The sequence below is a fragment of the Onychostoma macrolepis genome, chromosome 07 (genome assembly GCF_012432095.1).
Source record: "Onychostoma macrolepis isolate SWU-2019 chromosome 07, ASM1243209v1, whole genome shotgun sequence".
Taxonomy (NCBI): Eukaryota; Metazoa; Chordata; class Actinopteri; order Cypriniformes; family Cyprinidae; genus Onychostoma; species Onychostoma macrolepis.
This window is the reverse complement of record NC_081161.1, coordinates 14,360,510-14,382,758: the sequence shown is the minus strand read 5'-3', so window position 1 is coordinate 14,382,758 and position 22,249 is coordinate 14,360,510. Positions and strand designations below refer to the sequence as shown.

Below are 22,249 nucleotides of genomic sequence, written 5' to 3'. Positions count from 1 at the left end.
ACTGCTACTGCATATTACATTCAGATTTAACAACACTCTATTCTGAACAAACTTTTGATGGCATTTTTACCCTAAGTTAATTTTTGACCCTCTTGGAAATTAATATGGAGTTTTAGTTAATATTTAACTAAAGTTTAAAAATATTTTCTTAAGTTGTTTTGCTACTAGGCAGTGATTAATCAGTCTTGATTCCAGTTGTCTTCTGTTGCACAGTGAGTTCTGGATGAAAAGCAATCATTGAAAGGTTAGAAATTGCAGTGGTTGACCTGAATACCAGGAAGGGGAAACAACAGGACACGTTTCTGACTGTTGTTGCTGCTGCCCTTCAGTAACTACTAGGACAAGCATTTTGCAAGATTTTCAGAGTGTGCCATTTATAAATTATTATTGTAGAGAATGAAGTTGCATGTAGAAATAAAAATACAGAATTTGATCTTTTTGAACAAAATATCAAAATATTTGATAACTCTGTTTGTATGAGTTTCCAAGAATCCTGCATAAGCAGATTGCAGTAGCATGAAATACTTTAGAGATCCCTGGGGAATGAGTCATGAGTTTACATGCTAAAGCAAATGGCATTAGGTATAATTGAGGAAGCACTTTTAGAATTCATTACATTCTGGTGAATAAGAAATAAAGAACGAATGTTGAATATTGCTGTTGAATTGACATGCAAACAAAGTGACTTCAGCATTGGCCCTAGTGTAGAAGAACACAAAATATCATTGAAGCCTGTATCTGGAGACTAATATTTGGTAATTTGATATGGACATTTTGACTAGAAGAGTGAGAACTAATTGGCTGTATGACAGGGAAAGTTTTCTAAATAACATTTGACTTCCAAGTTGACACAGTAACAGAACCCAGTGTTCTGCTCTGTTACCATGGAGAATTCATATCTCATTGTCTCTCTGTGACAGTATGTTACATCAGTCACAAGCCTGTTCTACTGTTGCATGCTATTGTCTTGAGGCTGATTTCACACATGTAATTTTAGAAGAATGAGTGATCGCCAATGAAGAACACAATCAGACTATTATTCTTAAACCAACACCTGGAAATTGAGGCAGTAATGCCAAAAGAAAACACTAGTTACAAGTAAAAGTAATCTTATTTTCAGTTTTGCAGTTTTGATCTCAAAATATAAAATGTTTCCTTTTAGTTCAGTTGGCATGGGTTTTTGGTAAAGTGGGTGTGATCCATGGTGTAAACTACCAGAAAAATATCCTTAATTGGTCTTTTGACAAAGAACCAGAAGATATTATTTAATGTTTACATTACATTATTTTGTATTATATTGCTAAAAAGTACATAACTATTAATAAAATGTCACAAACATATTTTTGTTTGGATCAGATTGCAGGAGCTATTTGCCATGCATTTTATATTATATATATATATATATATATATATATATATGTATATATACAGAGCTGGGTAGTAACTGATTACATGTATTCTGGATTACGTAATCAGATTCCAAAAATTAAGTACTTGTAATTAGAGTAAATTACATTTTAAAATACTTGTAATCAGACTACAGTTACTTTTTTATGGATTACATGACTACATATTCAGACAAAAGCAATAATTTTTTTCATAATTCATTGATTCACCCTAATTTCTCTTATTCATCTTTTAAATTTTCCTTTCAAAAATAGCCTACCGATTATATACATATTATATACTGTATGTATATATAGTCCAGTTTTGTGGACATTCACAGTCAAAGACTGACAAAGATCAGTCATTAGTCAGATGGCGACAGCATTGGACCACTGGATTTACAAAAATAATTTCAGGTTTAAGAAGTGTTTCAACATTGCATCAACTACTGATGAACACATTCATTTTTATTTGAATTATTACTCTATAGGTTTTTTAACCATGTATTATTAATTATTGCTAATTAAAATGCACATATTCACGTTATTTCTTAGTTACATGTAATGCAGGCCTTCCAAACCTTTTTGTCATCTAAACCTTATTCACCAAATATATTTTCTATAAGTACCCCTGAGATTTAAAAATAAATATTTCAATAGTTAAGTATCACATTTGCATGTTCATGGTTTCTTTGATGTTGATTAATGATGGCATGCAGCTAAATAAAAATATTTCATCTTTTTTAGTAAGTGTTTTATTTAAAACAAAGACTATAGAAATACAAAGACGGCTCACTCCTATACTTATGAATGGGAGAAACTGCAACGCACAATATGGAGGAATAGTCCCACTTTCTAAATGAAAGAGTTACATTTCCCATAGAAACCTGACTAGACCAGCCAATGCATGCGCAGTCATAAGCACACTGGAACTACGCAAACACATTGGCTGGTCTAGCCTGAAAAATAAGCTTTTTAAACGCTATTTGAGCATAAGAAACAACATTCATGGGGCACTTAATTTCAGATTTTTGTTGCTGATTTAACATTATGTAATTTAATTGTGAGTTCAGTGAGCAGTTTTTGAGATTTCATGATTCCTCCATTCATTAAGATAGGTCTTGTACGAGCTACCCGGAGGCGTTGCAAATATGGCCGCCGAGTAAAGAGACTTTCCTCGAAAGAGAGTTTGTTTTCAAATGATTTATTTTCATTTACATTTTTTATGATTTAATTAATTGTCAGCTTTTCGTTAAACTCACAACCACCCTGCAGTTACTTTATGAACCCTAGTTTGGGAAACCTTGATGTAATAATGTTTAATGCACTTCATGTTATAAATTACAATGAATGGAACAAAGTTTTCTTACTCTTTGCATTTTTTACATCATTATGGTACAAGATAATGCTATTTAAATCAATGTGATAAACAAGTTAAATCAAAAGTAATCTGATTATATTACCTAAAATGTGTAATGTAAGGGATTGCGTTACTGACTACAATTTTTGTCATGTAATCTGGAATCAGTAACGGATTACAATTTGTAAGTAATCTACCCAGCTCTGTATATATATATATATATATATATATAAAATATATATTAGGGGTGTCAACGTTAACGCATGCGATTAATCTAAAAATGTTAACGCGTTAATATTTTTTAACGCAAATTAATCGTTTGATAAGGTTTGACCCCAACTTCTTCTCGTCATCGCAGCGCGGAAGGATATCTGTCATTAGCCCTATTCAGATGGGGTTAGTTTAACATGGAGAGGTGGGGTAAAGTAATTTTTACCAGAGCTTCTCAGTGATTTTAGTCCCGTCCAAATGTGCCATCTCAGTAATCATTACGGACAATGTCAGTAAAGATTACGGTGACTTTTACCTTCTGTAAAAAGGTCCAGAAGAATTACATCAGGTAATACTAATCCCGTGCAAATAGACCAGCTGTAAATATGTACATAAATATTCTGTAATTTCCTAATTAAAAGTAGTTTTCTGCGTTTTTTCCACACTTGAAGAAACATTCAGTTGCGTTCTAGCCGGTGGGACAAGTCTGCTGCAAACCTCGAATGTTTTCTGCATATGACAATGCATACCATTCAGATCAAAGAGAAGGTCAAAAGCACTTGTTAGAGACACGAAACTTCTGTTAGCTTTAGGTAAGTGTCTATTGCAATCAGAATCCAATCATAATTTAATTAATTTAATTAATAAATCGATGGATGTAGCACACACATGACAACAGGGAGGGGCGGCGTGAATCGAGTTACTCCTCCCACTTCTGCTAATATTACTGAGATTTCTTATTCCGTGCGAATTGGCCATTAATATTACAGACATCCTGTGGTAAATTAGCATTACTCCATCTACCCTTGTAAAACTAATCCTGTCCAAATAGGGCTATTGTGTGATGAGGGTAACGTACAGCGAACCAGTGTTGCCAGGGTAGCGGCACAAGTGGGCTATTTTGAAAATACAGTTGCGGGAAAAATTACAGAGCCGTGGGTTGTGGCTTTTTGGGCTACTTTTATAATGTACCGTGGCCGCCCAAGGTGTATATATATGGAATTAGATTTGTGCCAAATAAAATGAATGTAATTTTTAAAGAAACGTATGAAAATATCAAGTGAAACTGAATAAAATGTCTTTGAAACTAAAAAATAAATAAATTACAGGCAAAATCTTTGACCTCGTTTTTAATACACTGCAGGTTTTGCAACTGTTTTCTCATCTTTCATTCGTTGATCTGTACTTACAAATGCACTTCCAGAGTTTTCATTTACACTTCTAAAGTTTTCGTTTACGATTCTGAAGATTTCATTTACGCTTCTGAAGTTTTCGTTCGCCATTCTGACACAAAGCTCTCGTGGGGGCGGGGTTAACAGCGGTGTGTTCTCATTGGCTACTGAGTTTTTGATTGACAGCTTCTTGACCTGGAAGTGAAGGCGTCAGTATCGTTGCGCCTGTGTGGATGTGAGCGTCTGTTAGCGGCTTCCTATTTCATTTTAATGATATAAAGTTAGGAGTTTTGTTTTTGAATTCAATCTGTATTCATCTGTTGCTTACTACTCTGTCAACATAAGCTTTTAGGAGCATGAGAAAACGTGAGAGAAAAAGGTCATATTGAGGTTTAATTATTAAAGTACTGTAATACTGGAAATATCGTATAATGTCCAGTGTTCTCTTATTATATGTGTTTATTGCTCTTGATTCTTTTGCATTATAGGGTCTAATTAGGTTGAGCTGTTACATTTGAAATACAATACTATACTGTGATATTCAGACGTCAAGAAAGTCTCACTCCAACCAGGCAATCAAGCTCATTTTATTACATATCCCACACAAAGAATGTTCTTGCTGCCAATTGTTTTTATCATGCTGATCATTTTGTTTAGTTATTTTATTTAGTTAACATCATCTAACATTTAAAATTGAAATACATTTTAACAATCATCAACTCTTTCAAGTGTGACTTTTATAAACCAGTTGAATGAATGTAAATGAAAATATGAATTAATTCAAATAAATTGACATTCTTTATTGTCACTATAGCATATACACAAGTATCAAAGTGAAAGTCTTGGATGCAATTATGTTGTGAGCGGAAAGACCAGAATCCACAAAACACTAACTGCATATATACATAATGCACAGTACTATTATATTTTACATTACCACACAAAATGCACAAGAACATAACATACAGAATGTTTAAAATTCATATGTTTTAAACACTGCAATGATCCTTTCAACAGTTCCTGTTACAGTATAAGTTACAAAACAGTGAATGAGTATGTAATGTACTGGAGTGCAATATCAGTCTTTATGGGGATAGTCCACGCCAAAAAAAAAGAAAATTCTTTCATTTACTCACTTTCATGCTATTCCAGATGTATATAACTTTCTTTCTTGACACAAAGATTTTTAAGAAAATAATCAATTTCTGAGAATCCACATAACACAAGTGAACTGTAACCCATGCACATTTGACAGTTGAGTGGAAGTGATTATTAATAGTCAAAAGTTTATATTATTAGTGTTTTTTCTTATCTGTTGTTTCACTTCAAAAGATACTGATTTAAAAACTAAGGTCAGATGGATTACGGTCATGGTCACTGTGTGTGGTTTTTAAAGCATCTTTAGGACTCACAGAGATTAATTATTTGCCTAAAAATCTTAACTTGTGTTTACCTGTCCAGTAGAAAGAAAGTACAGTAATATACATTTGAGACAGCATGAGGGTGAGTAAAATTAAAAATATATATTTTTTTATTTTTGAACTATCCCCTTAATAATCACATGCTGTTGGTATGCCAATTCGAGATCAGCATAGACTAATAAGAATAAAGTGCAACCTCTTGTGTACTTGTGAACAGTGTTTGTTTTATCTAGAGCTCCAAAGAAGTAAAGATATTTGCATAATATCAGGTGTCTGAAGATCAAGATCCCAGTCATTCAAAGGTGATGTGTCTGAACATAATAAGATTCTTGTCTGATGAGGGCTCTCTGGTACTATCACTACATCCTCTGGGTCAGCATCAGAAGTTCATGGAAGAGTTGCTCTTCTCTCTGGAAACAGAGAAAGGACATGTATCATAGTCTAACAATACAAACTGCTTTGAACTCCCATGGCACATTTCAAACTTAAAATATTTCAAACAAATAAATACACAATATAATAATTTAATATATATATTAGTATTAACTTGGTACTAAAATACCTCAAAGTCATGTACCATTAATCATCTGTAATACCGCTGTGTAACCATTAGATGGCTCTGTATAGCCCTATATAATCATGACTGTGTATACCCTAGTTGCTGGAAACTGTTTTCAGTCATAATTATTTGCATGTATTAGGTTTTGCATTTGGATATATATTTAGGCATTATTTGTCAAAGTTTGTTTGTTTGTTTGTAAAAGGCTTACCTTGCTAAAGTTGACAGCGCAGTGATTGACAGCGGGCTTGTAAAATAGCATTGGTTATTGTCAGATACAGTAAATTTAGTACTGTACAATCTATGTGCTGGGGGAAAATATGAACTAATCGAAGCAAATATGATCTAATTGAAGACTGTAACTGTGTGTAGATAACCAGGTCCTGTGATTGGACTAAATCAAGAACACTTACCGTGAGTATCCTGATAACAACGATGATTGATGATCATGATGATTATATCATTCATCTGTGCTATTCCTAAGAAATCATCTCATCAATGTAGTGTAGCAGCAGAAAAATACTGATAAAATAATAATAAAAAATCTTTATATATCATTTTATATCATTAAAATGAAATGGGAAGCCGCTAACAGACGCTCACATCCACACAGGCGCAACGATACTGACGCCTTCACTTCCAGGTCAAGAAGCTGTCAATCAAAAACTCAGTAGCCAATGAGAACACACCGCTGTTAACCCCGCCCCCACGAGAGCTTTGTGTCAGAATGGCGAACGAAAACTTCAGAAGCGTAAATGAAATCTTCAGAATCGTAAACGAAAACTTTAGAAGTGTAAATGAAAACTCTGGAAGTGCATTTGTAAGTACAGATCAACGGATGAAAGATGAGAAAACAGTTGCAAAACCTGCAATGTATTAAAAACGAGGTCAAAGATTTTGCCTGTAATTTATTTATTTTTTAGTTTCAAAGACATTTTATTCAGTTTCACTTGATATTTTCATACGTTTCTTTAAAAATTACATTCATTTTATTTGGCACAAATCTAATTCCATATATATAGACAAATAAAAATTAAAATAGATCATTTTACTAATGTGTATTATACTTGGAATGTATCGCTGGCAACTTAAGAACGGAGAGGTGGTTGTAACATCACAAACAACGTGAGTTTCAGCCAGAGCATACATGTTAAGGCTTTTACACAGCAGAAATAAACATGACAACAGCCACTATAGATTATATAAGATAATAAACACACGATTACGATAGGATATTTGTATGTGATTTTCTTGTTGAATGTTTGTTCAGCGATATAAAAGGCTATAAATAGCATATTTTAACAACAGTAAACGACCAAATTCCACGTGATCGTAAAAAGAAGTTATTACAAACACTCGATGGTGGTTTGAAGTGAGTTCTGAGTAAAAGTGTACTATTAATCTCATAAATTGTCTTACGAAGCATGATCCTAATATTAGCACTAATACACCTGCAGAACAGGTCAATTCTTCTTCATAATGCATTTTGTCATAATACTTCATGTAAGGTCGAAGAAAATATTTAGTTGTATTTATTTAGAAATACTTTTGATAATAGTTGGGTAAATGTATACTGGGATTGAAGTGATGTGGCTTGGTAAACGATTTATTGCCAGTATAAAGGCTAATAATGGCTGAATAAAAACAAAAGAATAATGATAAAAGAATAATAAGGATTATGTCTCATACCTGGCGGAATGTGAAAGGTTCTGTTTCCTTTAACTAGTTTGTCATTTCTTTATTTCAACACATTTGCAGGTAAATCGTAGTATTTTAAATTTGTGATTAATCATGATTAACCAAATTTTTTTAATCGATTGACAGCACTAATGTATATATATAGATATATATATATATATATTAGTGAGGCCGATGAGTGTGGTGTCGTCTGCAAACTTCACGAGTTTGACAGGGGGTCTTTAGAGGTGCAGTCGTTGGTGTACAGGGAGAAGAGCAGTGGGGAGAGAACACATCCCTGAGGGGCACCAGTGTTGGTGGAGCGGCTGTTTGACATGAATTTCCCCAGTCTCGCTAGTTGCTGCCTATCTGTCAGAAAGCTGGTGATCCACTGACAGATAGGGTCAGAGAGCTGGGTTAGTTTGGTCTGGAGGAGTGTAGAGATTATGGTGTTGAAGGCCGAGCTCAAGTCCACAAACAGGATCCTCACATAAGTCCCTGATTTGTCCAGGTGTTGCAGGATGTAATGCAGTCCCATGTTGGCTGCATCATCCATGGACCTGTTTGCTCGGTAAGCAAAGTGCAGGGAGTCCAGTAAGGGTCCAGTGATGTCCTTTAGATAAGCCAGAACCAGTTTTTCAAATGACTTAATGACGACAGACGTTAGAACCACAGGTCTGTAGTCATTAAGGCCTGTTATCTTGGGTTTCTTTGGAATATAAGTATGGAGAAGGCTTGGAACAGCTCATGATCCAAAGCATACAACATCATCTGTGAAACATGGTGGAGGCAATGTGATGACATGGGCATGCATGGCTTCCAGTGGCACTGGGTTACTGGTGTTTATTGATGACGTGACAGAAGACAGATAGGGGTATACTGTCTGCCCAGATTCAGCCAAATGTAGAAAAGTTGATTAGACATCACTTCAAATGGACAATGACCCAAACATACAGCAAAAGCAACCCAGGAGTTTTTAAGGTAAAAAAAGTGGAATATTCTGCAATGGCGAAGTCAATCTCCTAACCACAACCTGATTGACCATGCATATTCTGTACACTGTAAAAAGTGATAAGTTGACTTAACTTAAAAAAATTGAGGAAACCTGTTGCCTTAAAATTATTAAGTACATAATAATAATAATAATAATAATAAAGTTAAGTGAATTTGACAATTCAATTAACTTATTTTTTTAATTATCATGTACTTAAAAATGTTAAGGCAACGGGTTTCCTAAATTTTTTTTAAGTTAAGTCAACTTATCACTTTTTACAGTGTATATAAAAATGGTTGTAATTCATAAGCTTTTGCTAAAATAAGATTTGTCCAACCCATTGAATTAATCCTTAAAGTCTGCACTTCAAATTAATCTTGACTGTTTCATTTTAATTATATTCTGGTGGCATACAGAGCCAAAATTATGAAAATTGTGTCAGTGTCCAAATACACTAAAATAAATCATTTTTTTCAATGTTGTGGACAGGTGCATAGCAGTTTTTTTTTTATTTTTATTTATTTTTAAGGTGAGAGGGGTCTGTGTGCATGGGGCACAAAAATGCAGTCAATGCTGGATGAGAGAGGGCATTATTGCCTTGTTTTAGGGTAGAGCATCAGTGGTCAAAGGGAGGTCCCCTGGAAGGATTTGAACTTTCTTTTTCCTATGTTTTCAGAGCTCACACCAGCAAGCCTTTCTCCACTCTCCACCTTAGGATGTCAAAAACTATATTGCTGGATAAATTATCAGGGGCCAGCAAACATTTTTACACAAAGCTGTCTTTCAGCACTTATAGAACAGATTGATTTATTATTCATACAACAGGAGGCCAGGTGACACATTTTATTTAAAAAGCTTCCAGCAGTGTTGTCAAAACATGATAGATTTTTGCTGCTGTGCTTTTTTCAAGACCTGACACAGTATACAAATGTTTAGTAATGTGCATAGTCCTGTAGGGGTTAGTGGTATTGTACACAAATCTGTATTATGTTGTTAAAGTACAAATTGTGAAGTCTTGTGAAAGTAATGATGATGATTGTTATCAAATGAGCTCTGACTAAACTGAGTAATACCAGTCTCAATTATTATTATTAAACACCAATTTGTCTGTTTTTTTATTAAAAGACAAATTGTTTTATTATTCTCAACTCTAGGACTTGTTATGAAAGTAGAACTAAATAAAAAAATATTGATAAGAAGAAACCGAAATGTTGATGCAGTTTGGTGGTAATTCTTAACCAGGTTAATTGTAATTAAAGCATTATGTATTATGCATTAACAGTGAACAACAATGTTTTTACTAGGTGAACTAATAAATATATAATATATAAACATTTCATTGCTCATTGTTAAATTATTGTTAATTCACCTGCATTCATAATATCTTCATTATGTATTTATATTTATATTTACTCTTCATTAACTTAATATATACTATATTCATTGTTTATAATTATAAGTTTATACTGTAATACATTAGTATATATAAAATTAAAAATGTATATTAGCAATAACCCAAGATTAATACATTCTGTAACGGTACTGTTATTGATGTTAGATATTGCATTAACTAATATTAAGGTAGAGACATAATTGAGTCAGCACAGTGCTAATAATAATGAAATAACTATAATAATAATAAAATAAATGCATTTTGCAAATAACTGTATTCTGTATGTTTTCTCTAGTTTGTGGAGACATTCATGGGCAGTTCTTTGACTTGATGAAGCTCTTTGAGGTAGGAGGGTCTCCAGCCAGCACACGATACCTTTTCCTGGGTGATTATGTGGACAGAGGATATTTCAGTATTGAAGTAAGTCACTGCTATTATCTGAACACTAAATTGTATATGTCCTTTTATAATTCTAATCCTTTGGTTTTACTCTTGTTTTGTGTGTGTGTGTGTGTGTGTGTCCACAGTGTGTACTGTACCTATGGGCCTTAAAAATCCTTTATCCCAAGACACTGTTTTTGCTGCGTGGGAACCACGAATGTAGACATTTAACAGAGTATTTCACTTTTAAACAGGAATGTAAGTATGACTGCCAACCACATCACAATTGAACCATTGAACCATTGAACAAAAAAACTTGGTAACACTTTATTTCAATAGTCCACTTTAGACATTCTACTAACAGTAAGTAATTTTGCAACTACATGTCAACTAGCAGTCATTGGATATTAGTAGACTGTCTGCTTAATATCTTCTAACACTTTATTTTGATGGGTCCACAACATTCAACAGACTGACTAAGAGAAACTTTGCAAGTATGTCAACTTATTCTACTAACCCTAAACCTACCCTACTGAGAGTTAGTAGACATGTAGTTGCAAATTAATGAGAATTAGTTGATATGTAGTTGACATGTAGTTACAAAGTTACGTATAGTTAGTAGAATGTCTAAAGTGGACTATCGAAATAAAGTGTAACCAAAAACTTTGTTGCGTTTTGACAGATATACAGCTTAAAGTAAACTATCACCCATAAGAAAATTAAAGAGGGCTGATTCTGGTCACAGATCTTTTTTTTTTTTTTTTTTTTATACTGTCACCCTTTTTTTCTGGCATTTCTATTTAGATGTAAAGCCACTTCCTTCCTCATTATTTGAAGTCAGAAATTTTGTTGGCTCACCTTAATGTTTACAAAACTATGTCAAAAACTTTTTCTCTTGGATTGGGCTGATTGGGTCGAAAAAGCCGTCACCTTATATTAAATCTCTTTTTTTCTATTAGAAGTGTTTGGATGGCCTTTTTAGTGAGAGTGTGTGTTGATGTTTGGTTTCACTGATGCTCATTTTCTTTTCCCTGCTCCTCAATTGGTCAATATCCTCCATCCCTGACAGGTAGATTTAAATATTCAGAGCGGGTGTATGATGCGTGTATGGATGCCTTTGACTGTCTTCCCCTGGCAGCGCTGATGAACCAGCAGTTCTTGTGTGTGCACGGTGGATTGTCCCCCGAAATCACAAACCTTGATGACATCAGGAAAGTATGTACATAACAAAGCAGTGTCATTACCCTATTTAATGAACCATTATTTGATTTATTACTCCATTAACACCAGTGCTTTTTGTACGTGCAATGTATATGCAATGCAATTGACCATCGAAAAAGATATTCCTTCTTTTTGTTCCACTTAAAAGGGACTGTAACAGTAAGTGTCTCATCATGCTATTTTAAAGGTTCCTAATATAGTTTTGGCAATCTACTACAACAAGTAGTGTCCAAGCATCCAAGGATCCAATCCAATGCATCCAAGGTCAAAAACACTTCCATTTTCTCATAATATACATTGCACATCACCTCATTTCTCAAAGAGTCTAAAACATGTCGCAGATTCAGTCTCTCTAAAACGCTCTTTTCTGTGAGGCTATTCTTCTCTGATTGGTCAGATGGCCCAGACTGTTGTGATTGGTCTACTGTAGAGGGCTGCATTGGGTTTGAGCTCCCGCGGGACCCAACGCAAATCTCGTGGGAGTGGGCAGTTTTACCTTTGGTGCGGGCGGGAGTGGGCGGTCAGAAAATTTTGCGGGAGACCCGCGGGAAACGGTGGGATTTGGCGTGCAATAGAAATTGAGTCAACACATGAAGTTGAGAAGAAAATTAAAGCGGCTGTTTACATCACAAAAGCAAAGTGAGGCAAGTCAGTTTGTTTCAATCTGGAAACAATTCTCAATTGTCATGGAAAAAAATGGGAAAGAATTAAACTTCGTAAGCCGCTAGTTTTGTTTTAACGGTTAATATTTTATAACGGTAATAAAAAATACCCAATGTTTTTGTCATGTGTGGTGCTTTGGTTTAGCATTACATCATCTTATTTAAACGCAATCATGTTTAAAGCCTGTTATTCTGGATGTTAACATTTAGTTTGAGTATTTGTGTACATTTTTCACAAGCTCTGAGAGAAAGTCCGCGGGAGCGGGCGGGAGTGGATACAAACATTTCGGGCACGGGCAGGAGTGGAATACGCAGGTTGCGGGAGCGGGTAGTCCTGGTCAGAAATTCAGCGGGAGCGGGCAGGTGCGGGTTTAAGAAAACAGTCCCGCGCAGGGCTCTAGTCTACTGCTTACAGCATGCATTACAATATCTGAATTTCAGCTCTGGAGGCTTCATCAGTCCTCAGTGAATGTAAACACTATAATGTTAATAATGGTGGCGTCGATTTTACCATATCAATTGATGACTATTGATGACATATCAATTCAAACTATACCTCCATCACAAGGATGACTTGAGCAGGACGTTTCTCAGTCATTAGTTTTTACTCAGCTTGTCATACATTACGTTGCAACTTTGTAGTTCCAACAGTGTCCATCAACAAACCGATGTGTGTATTTCTAATTTATTGAGGTGCACATGTGGGTACTGTATCTTTAACTACATCAGTAATGGTTAATTCATTAGCCGAGCATTAACATGAATGTCAGATGTAACATTAAAGTTTGTAAACCAAATTCTTGCTCCATCCTTTATCATAACTCATGGTAGTAAGAACAACAGACAACCTGCATTAACTGACACAATTTCAGGTAATAGTGGGCCCACAGCTGAAAAACAGAACTATTTTAGTAAGACAATAATAATGTAAGTTAGCCGGTTAGCCAGACACATACAGTTGTGCACAATATATAACACAAAACTATGTAGAAAATATGTACATCTATATATGCATACAGGTGCATCTCAATAAATTATAATGTCGTGGAAAAGTTCGTTTATTTCAGTAATTCAACTCAAATTGTGAAACTCAATGCACACAGGCTGAAGTAGTTTAAGTCTTTGGTTCTTTTGGCTCACATTTAACAAAAACCCACCAATTCACTATCTCAACAAATTAGAATATGGTGACATGCCAATCAGCTAATCAACTCAAAACACCTGCAAAGGTTTCCTGAGCCTTCAAAATGGTCTCTCAGTTTGGTTCAGGCTACACAATCATGGGGAAGAAGGCTGATCTGACAGTTGTCCAGAAGACAATCATTGACACCCTTCACAAGGAGGGTAAGCCACAAACATTCATTGCCAAAGAAGCTGGCTGTTCACAGAGTGCTGTATCCAAGAATGTTAACAGAAAGTTGAGTGGAAGGAAAAAGTGTGAAAGAAAAAGATGCACAACCAACCGAGAGAACCACAGCCTTATGAGGATTGTCAAGCAAAATCGATTCAAGAATTTGAGTGAACTTCACAAGGAATGGACTGAGGCTGGGGTCAAGGCATCAAGAGCCACCACACACAGACGTGTCAAGGAATTTGGCTACAGTTGTCCTCTCCTGAACCACAGACAACGTCAGAGGCATCTTACCTGGGCTAAGGAGAAGAAGAACTGGACTGTTGCCCAGTGGTCCAAAGTCCTCTTTTCAGATGAGAGCAAGTTTGTATTTCATTTGGAAACCAAGGTCCTAGAGTCTGGAGGAAGGGTGGAGAAGCTCATAGCCCAAGTTGCTTGAAGTCCAGTGTTAAGTTTCCACAGTCTGTCATGATTTGGGTTACAATGTCATCTGCTGGTGTTGGTCCATTGTGTTTTTTGAAAACCAAAGTGACTGCACCCGACATTTTGGAGCACTTCATGCTTCCTTCTGCTGACCAGCTTTTTAAAGATGCTGATTTCATTTTCCAGCAGCATTTGGCACCTGTCCACACTGCCAAAAGCACCAAAAGTTGGTTAAATGACCATGGTGTTGGTGTGCTTGACTGGCCAGCAAACTCACCAGACCTGACCCCATAGACAATCTATGGGGAATTGTCAACAGGAAAATGAGAAACAAGAGACCAAAAAATGCAGATGAGCTGAAGGCCACAGTCAAAGAAACCTGGGCTTCCATACCACCTCAGCAGTGCCACAAACTGATCACCTCCATGCCACGCCGAATTGAGGCAGTAAAGCAAAAGGAGCCCCTACCAAGTATTGAGTACATATACAGTAAATGAACATACTTTCCAGAAGGCCAACAATTCACTAAAAATGTTTTTTTTTTTTTTATTGGTCTTATGAAGTATTCTAATTTGTTGAGAATAGGTGGGTTTTTGTTAAATGTGAGCCAAAATCATCACAATTAAAAGAACCAAAGACTTAAACTATTTCAGCCTGTGTGCATTGAATTTATTTAATACACGAGTTTCACAATTTGAGTTGAATTACTGAAATAAATGAACTTTTCCACGACATTCTAATTTATTGAGATGCACCTGTATATTGGCCATTCTACAGAATTGGTCCAAAGTCAGAGTTGGAAACGTCTTGAAAAAAATATGTCTTTTTCCAAAAATTGTTCAAGTTCAAGTTCAAGTTGAGCTTTATTGTCATTCCGCTACATGCGGGGGCATACAGTGGAACGAAATATCGTGCCTCACAGGACCACGGTGCTACATAAATACAGGCATACAACAATGGAGTAAAACAATATAAACCTATACACAACTATCCTACTGATAGATTTTGACTATAAATATACTATATATAAAAAGTACCTATACAAACTAAAAAATACAAACTATACGAATGCTTCAGATAAATACTGTACATGTGCAAGGAGAAACATTGAGTTCAAGCAGCTGGCTGGGGAACAGTGCAGGAGGATTTGTAGTGCATGAGCATGTAAACATACATATATTACTGAGTTCTTTTTGTGGGATTTGTGTACACACAGCAGTGTGTGTGAAAAGTGACTAGTGCGCATAGAGGAGGAGAGTGTGCTACTACAGGTGGTTTGTACAGGCCCACTCACCTGTGTGTAGCACACTTGAATTGCACGTTACATGTTACAGGAGGTAGGGGTTTGTATGGGGGTTCAGAGAGGGGCGGGGTGATTTGAGTTCAGGGCTCTCACAGCCTGGGGGAAAAAGCTGTTGAGCAGTCTGGCAGAGCGGGCTCTGATGCTCCGGTTCCGTGTTCCTGATGGTAGGAGCTGGAAGAGACTGTGGGAGGGATGTGTTGAGTCCTTCACAATGCTATTGGCTTTGCTGGAGCATCGTGTGAGGAAAATGTCCAGGATGGAGGGGAGAGGAGCACCGATGATCCTTGCAGCTGTGTTCACTGTTCGCTGGAGGGTCTTGCGGTCTGCTGCAGTACAGTTCCCGTACCAGACAGTGATGCAGCTGGTCAGCACACTCTCAATGGTGCCCCTGTAGAAGGTGGTGAGGATGGGTGGAGGGAGACTTGCTCTTTTCAGCCGGCGGAGAAAGTGTAGGCGCTGTTGTGCCTTCTTGGAGAGTGACATGGTGTTGGTGGACCAGGTGAGATCCTCTGTGATGTGCACCCCCAGGAATTTAGTGCTGCTGACTCTCTCCACAGTCGAGCTGTCGATGGTCAGTGGGGGGTGATCAACGGAGTTTCTCCTGAAGTCCATCACAACCTCCTTTGTCTTACTCACATTGAGGGACAGGTTGTTAGTGCCACACCATTCAGCCAGCTGTGCCACTTCCTCTCTGTAGTGCGTTTCATCGTTGTTGCTGATGAGACCTACCACTGTTGTGTCATCAGCGAACTTGATGATGTGGTTGGAGCTGGACTTGGCAGTGCAGTCATGGGTCAGCAGCGTGAAGAGCAGCGGGCTGAGCACACAGCCTTGTGGGGCACCTGTGCTCAGTGTGGTAGTGCTCGAGGTGTTGTGGCCGACACGGACTGACTGATGTCCGTGTCGGCCACATGTATGCAAATTGTATTGTATGTATGCAAATTGTATAATATCCAAGATACACATTTCTAGTAATTATGCAGTTAATTTTCATATTGTATTTTCAGAAAGTTTTGGAATATTTGTCCTCTCCCCAAATTTGTTACTACCGAAACACAGTAATAATAATTTAATTAGAAGCGTTATATTGACATATTAGGATTTTGTTTACATCTACATTGTAAATATATCTTTTTGTTATTTTATTAAAATAACTTCAGAAGTAAATAAATATTTCAAGTGTGATTTATGAGATTTGTTGTATTTTGAATCCAAACTTTCTTTGTAAAAGGCAAAAAGTTAATCATACTGATTTCAAGGTTAAGGATTCATTAGTTTGAATATACACTGAACCAGAAACTATCATAACATCTTAGTTGATAATTCAGTATACTTTATTTTTGACAAAACATTCCATGTTTTGGTCGTGACTGCACATTTTTGGTAGTGACAGTAATGCTTTGGTAGCAAACACATAACATTACAAAATTTTACCTAATACTAAAACACTACTGAAACATACTACAACCCCAATTCCAGAGAAGTTAGGACATTTTGTACAATGCAATAAAATCAAGAATCTGTGATTTGTTCATTCTCTTTAAGTTTTATTTAACTGACAAAAGTACAAAGAAAAGATTTCCAAAGTTTTCACTGTCCAACGTAAATGTATTTTGTATATATGAATAAATTTTGATTTTGATGGCTGCAACACACTCCAAAAAAGTTGGGAAAGAGGCATGTTTAACACTGTCACATCAACCTTCCTTTTACTTACAATGTTTCATTGTTTGGGAATTGAGGTTCCCTTTCAGTCAGTCACGTTCGACGTTATGTCGACTGACGTTAGGGGTCTCACTCGGGAGCCCCAATCACCTCTGAGCTTTAGAAGAAAAGGCCAATGAGAGTTGGTGAGTGGAATTTGCACGCATTCAGATTTTTGCTTCAGAGCCGATCGCTTCGTGAGCGCTGCTTCTCTCAAGAAGAAAGAAGAAAATAAGATTTAATCGAAGCTGCAGGGGTTACTCTGGTCGAGATTCACCACCCATGCATTTCAGCGGAGAGATCACCCTGCTAGAGCACAGATAAATTATGTGGTCCTCCCCTGGTCACAATTTAGAAATTTAGCACACACGGTTTTTGAGAGCTTCTTTCGAGATGACTTTCCGACCGTGTGCTTCTGGGTATGGTAGTTTCCTTACCTCTGACGACGGACATGATCACTGTCTCACGTGTCTGGGCTGTAAACATTCTGAGACGGGATGGCTTGTGCCCACACTGTGAGTGCATGTCCATGGCTGTGCTAAGGTAGTGGCTCTCATTCATAATGAGGCTTCCCTCGAGCTCTACCCAGCCCAGTTTGTCGGGTCGTAAAGACTCTGTGGCTGCGTTGGTTAGGGACAAGGGTGACCTGAGGATCACGGTCAGGAATGACCGCTGGGGTGGCTGCTCAGTTGGAGTCCGAGGCTGAGTTGACGGTCATGCTCATTTTCTGCATTTCTATGGGCAGGAGTGCACTTGGAACAGGTGTCGAGGCATATTGTTGTCACCACAGATGCCTCCAAGATGGGCCGGGGTGCCGTATGCAACGGACATGCAGCCCCAGGCTCCTGGACAGGACCTCAACTGCAGTGGCACATCAATTGCCTCAAGTTGCTAGCAGTGCTACTTGCTCTTCGCTGGTTTCGACTGTTGCTGCAGGGCAAGCATGTACTTGTCCGGATGTACAACATGGTGACAGTGACTGCGTTTACATGCGCACGAATATTGCGATTATTTCCAATAATCAGAGTAAGGACTTAATCGCATTTTGATGTTTACATGTCAAGAGCAAAGCTCTTACTCCCGTTTACATGCAATTTCCATTATTCTTATTATTCGCTAAGAATTGTGGTTAATTTTTTCACTGCCATTATTCACTTACCCCACTGGACAGCACAAATGATGGACTCAGAAAGAGCAGTGTTACTGGTCGCCGTTTTAATCTATTTACGTCTAATGCATAATGATTTTGTATCGCTGTATTCCACGCTTTTTCGGCGCCATGATAGAAATATGATGGAATTTCCCTATACGCTGCCGTCGCGTTCTGTTCGTCCTTTCTGAATGAGGGTAAGGAACAGAGCAACCTGATCTCACAGAATTCCGTGTAATGTTCACGGACTTAATTAACCCCGAATCTGTGGAGGCATCACGGAATCGCCGAAAATTCCGTGATGGGCTCACAGAAGGCATCAGCCGTGGTCCATGCACGGATTCACTGGTTTCCGTGCGTGGAGCACGGCTGATGCCTGTCACTGACTCACATTGGTATCACTTCTGTGAGCCCATCATGGAATTTTTTTCTGTGAGTCCATCACGGAATTTTCGGCGATTCCGTGATGCCACCACAGATTCGGGGTTAAGTCCGTGAACATTACACGGAATTCTGTGAGATCATGTTGCACAGAGACTGCTGGCAGCTTGTTGTGTTTTCCTCAGAATGCGATGCTTTCTTCACCTCCATCGTTTCTAATCTCCGTATTATTACAGGTGCGTGTCACGTTATTCATATGTCACAAGCGCATGCGCACTTTGGTCAGAGCGGCAATACTGCGATTAAGGTGTTTACATGCCTGTATATTCCGATTAAAATCGGTGTACGCCACCTATGTTAATACGATTATGCTTGCTGCGATTATGAGCTTAATCGTATTATTTAGATCGAAGTATTGCGTTTACATGAGGTAAAGCATAATCGCAATATCGCCAAAATCTCATTATAATCGCATTAAGAGGGTCCATGTAAACGCACTCAGTAACATATATCAACCATCAGAGTGTCTCATGTCGCAACTCGCCCGTCATCTCCTCCTCTGGAGTCAGATGCGACTCAAATCACTGCGTACCGTTCATGTTCCCGGGAGAGCTCAATCGTGCAGCTGATGCGCTCTTACAAGAGCTTACCCTTCCCAGAGAATGGAGACTCCATCCTCAGGTGGTTCAGCTCATTTGGAGTCAATTCGGGGAAACCCAGGTGGACCTGTTCGCTTCCCGAGAGTCCTCCCACTGCCGGCTGTTTTATTCCCTGACCGAGGCCCCCCTCGGCACAGATGCGCTTGCACACAGCTGGCCCCGTGGTATATGCAAGTACGCCTTCCCCCCCAGAGAGCCTCCTTGCACAGACTCTGTGCAAGATCAGGGAGGACGAGGAGCAGGTCCTGTTGGTTGCGCCGTTCTGGCCCACCTGGACCTGGTTTACCGACCTCATGCTTCTTGCAACAGGCCCTCCCTGGAGGATTCCCCTGTGGAAGGACCTTCTTTCTCAGGGGATGGGTACGATCTGGCACCCGCGACCTGATCTATGGAACCTGCACATCTGGCTTCTGGGCGGGACGTGGTAGACCTCTCAGGCTGTGATAGATACTATCACTCAAGCTAGAGCCCCTTCTACGAGGCAGGCCTATGCTTTGAAATGGTGTCTGATTATTGAGTGATGTTCTTCTTTGAAGGTGTATGTCGTTGCCATTGCGGCTCACCACGATGTAGTGGACGGTTCGTCCCTGTGGAAGCATCACCTAATCATCAGGTTCCTGAGAGGTGCGAGGAGGCTAAATCCTCCTAGGCCCTTGCGTTGCTGTGTCAGGTCCATGCCTTGCGTATTTATGTGGAACGCACCCGGAGCTTCAGATGCTCCGAGCAACTCTTTGTCTGCAATGGAGGACAGCAGAAGGGGATGGCTGTCTTCAAACAGAGGATGGGTCATTGGTTAGTGGATGCCATCACCTTGGCGTGCCAGTCCCAAGGTGAGCCTTGCCCCCTGGGAGTGAGGACTCATTTCCTCCTCCTGGGCGTTGCACACGGTGCCTCTCTTGCAGATATTTGTAGAGCTGTGGGCTGGGCGACACCTAACACCTTTGCAAGATTCTATAATCTTCAGGTGGAGCCCGTGTCCTCCCATGTGTTGGGTAATATCAGGTAATCGGGAGGCGGGCTTTGTTTTTGGCTTGCTGCGCTATTCCTAGTTAGGATACGTGCGCTTTTTCCCAGTTGTTCCCCGCTGGTGAACTCTGGGTCCTCCGTTGCAGACTTTGCGGAGAAGTCTGTTACTGCGTCTGGTAGAGAGTTGCCGCCTTCTCTCCAGATCTGGCATTGATGTCTCAGTTCTGCAACAATTGGTTTCCACCGTGTTCCCGTTGTTTCCCTTCATTTTCCAAGTTTTCCACATGACCTTACATTCTGTCATTGTGATAACACACCCCTGGTGGGCCTGCTTATCTGGCTTACAGGGTGTTGGGAAGGTTACGAATTGAGATACATTTGTTCTGACACGCTTGCCTGTCAGCATTTGCATCCTCAATTTACGTAACACAGTTCGGGTTGTGGTGTTTTCCATAGGGACCCCTAATGTCAGTTCCTCATGCCACAACCTCGAACTGCGCTGAATTCCGGGATGCGTCTCGGCTTCTCACCACAAACCTGAGTGGATGTACGCCGCCATCTTATATACCCGTATGTACGGGGAGTGGCTTGGCATGCAAATTCCACTCGCCAATTGACCGTTCACAAAGAGCTTGATTGGCAGGCGATCTGACCAATCAGAATGCGGATATTATGTGCCGCTGCAGCCATCCGCCATCTTGCCTGACAGGTACGGTCTGTCTCCATAGAAATACATATTAAAATGGGGTAAAAAAGATTGACTGAATTGAAACATTTTCAATATAACTAAATATAAAAATGTGTGGAGGGTGAAGCTGTACTGTTGTTGGCTGCCACAGTAACAGCAATAAGCTAAGGTATTCCTTTTAAACTATTTGTTTTGCGCACCAGAAAATCTGTCATGTCATCCGGCACTGTATGCATGGCTTGCAGCACTTAAGTTAAATACTGAGTGTTAAACAATAAAATAATGTTAAAACGTGTGCTCTCATCATTCTATGGACAAAATCCTGTGAACTTCGCCCCGATCAGGAGCTGTATATGCACATGTGCGCTCATCTGTTTTCAATGCAGGTTAACCGCGACGCTTCATGTCATCTTCCCACTCATTAAACTATGACAGGTCCTTTACTGCAAAAAGATGGTCACTGCGACACTCTAAAATGATGAAACTATGGCGCTATGTACTTTTTTAAAACCATTTTCATAGGTTTCACGTTATATTGTTGGCTCGGAAAAATATGTAAATGCACATGCCCAGTAGCCGCAGCTACAGTATATCCCTTAACCACAAATCAGACAGGAGAGTAGATTAACTTCGGTGGACTTTTTAATGTTTATTCATGTTCATTTCTTTAAGTAAATATGAAAAGACGATCGGTTCACGTGTTTGAACTGAGGCGATACAACGATCTGTCAAGACACATTGAAGAGCCACAAAGCGGTATTTATTGTTTGAATTTCTTTAAAATTGACAATTTTAAGGCTGAGGGTCCTGAGACCTTGATTCATATCAGAAGTAAGCTGCCCTGTCTTCTCTGTCGGTGTGTTGTCAGTTTCCTCTTTGTTCTGCAATGCATTTTCAAAGACTATAAAATACCCTTAAAGGGACTTTGGTATTTTTCACTGTATGAGAACATGATGTGTAGTGTGAGAGCAGCATTGTTTGTCAGTTATGGCAACAGTAACTAAGGAGGGGGGTCTTTGCGAATGGTCAATTCTCATTGACCTTTTCTTCTAAAGCTCAGAGGTGAATGGGGCTCCCGAGTGAGACCCCTAATGTCAGTCAACGTAACGTCTCCATTCCCTCCTTCAGGGAACGAGGGTTACATATGTAACCAAGATGATACTAATTGTTAGTCTTGCAAGCAAAATTT

At 38.6% G+C, this 22,249-nt stretch overlaps 1 protein-coding gene across 3 annotated transcripts in view; it reads left to right on the top strand.

Moving 5' to 3' along the window:
- Positions 1-22,249, top strand: part of LOC131544242 (protein phosphatase 3 catalytic subunit alpha) — a 270,987-nt gene that overhangs the window by 151,471 nt on the left and 97,267 nt on the right. For all 3 annotated transcript variants that reach the window (XM_058782316.1, XM_058782317.1, XM_058782315.1), the window contains exons 3-5: positions 10,467-10,591; positions 10,699-10,810; positions 11,622-11,767. In XM_058782316.1, coding sequence (XP_058638299.1) covers positions 10,467-10,591; positions 10,699-10,810; positions 11,622-11,767 — 383 coding nt within the window. The remainder of the gene's footprint in view (positions 1-10,466; positions 10,592-10,698; positions 10,811-11,621; positions 11,768-22,249) is intronic.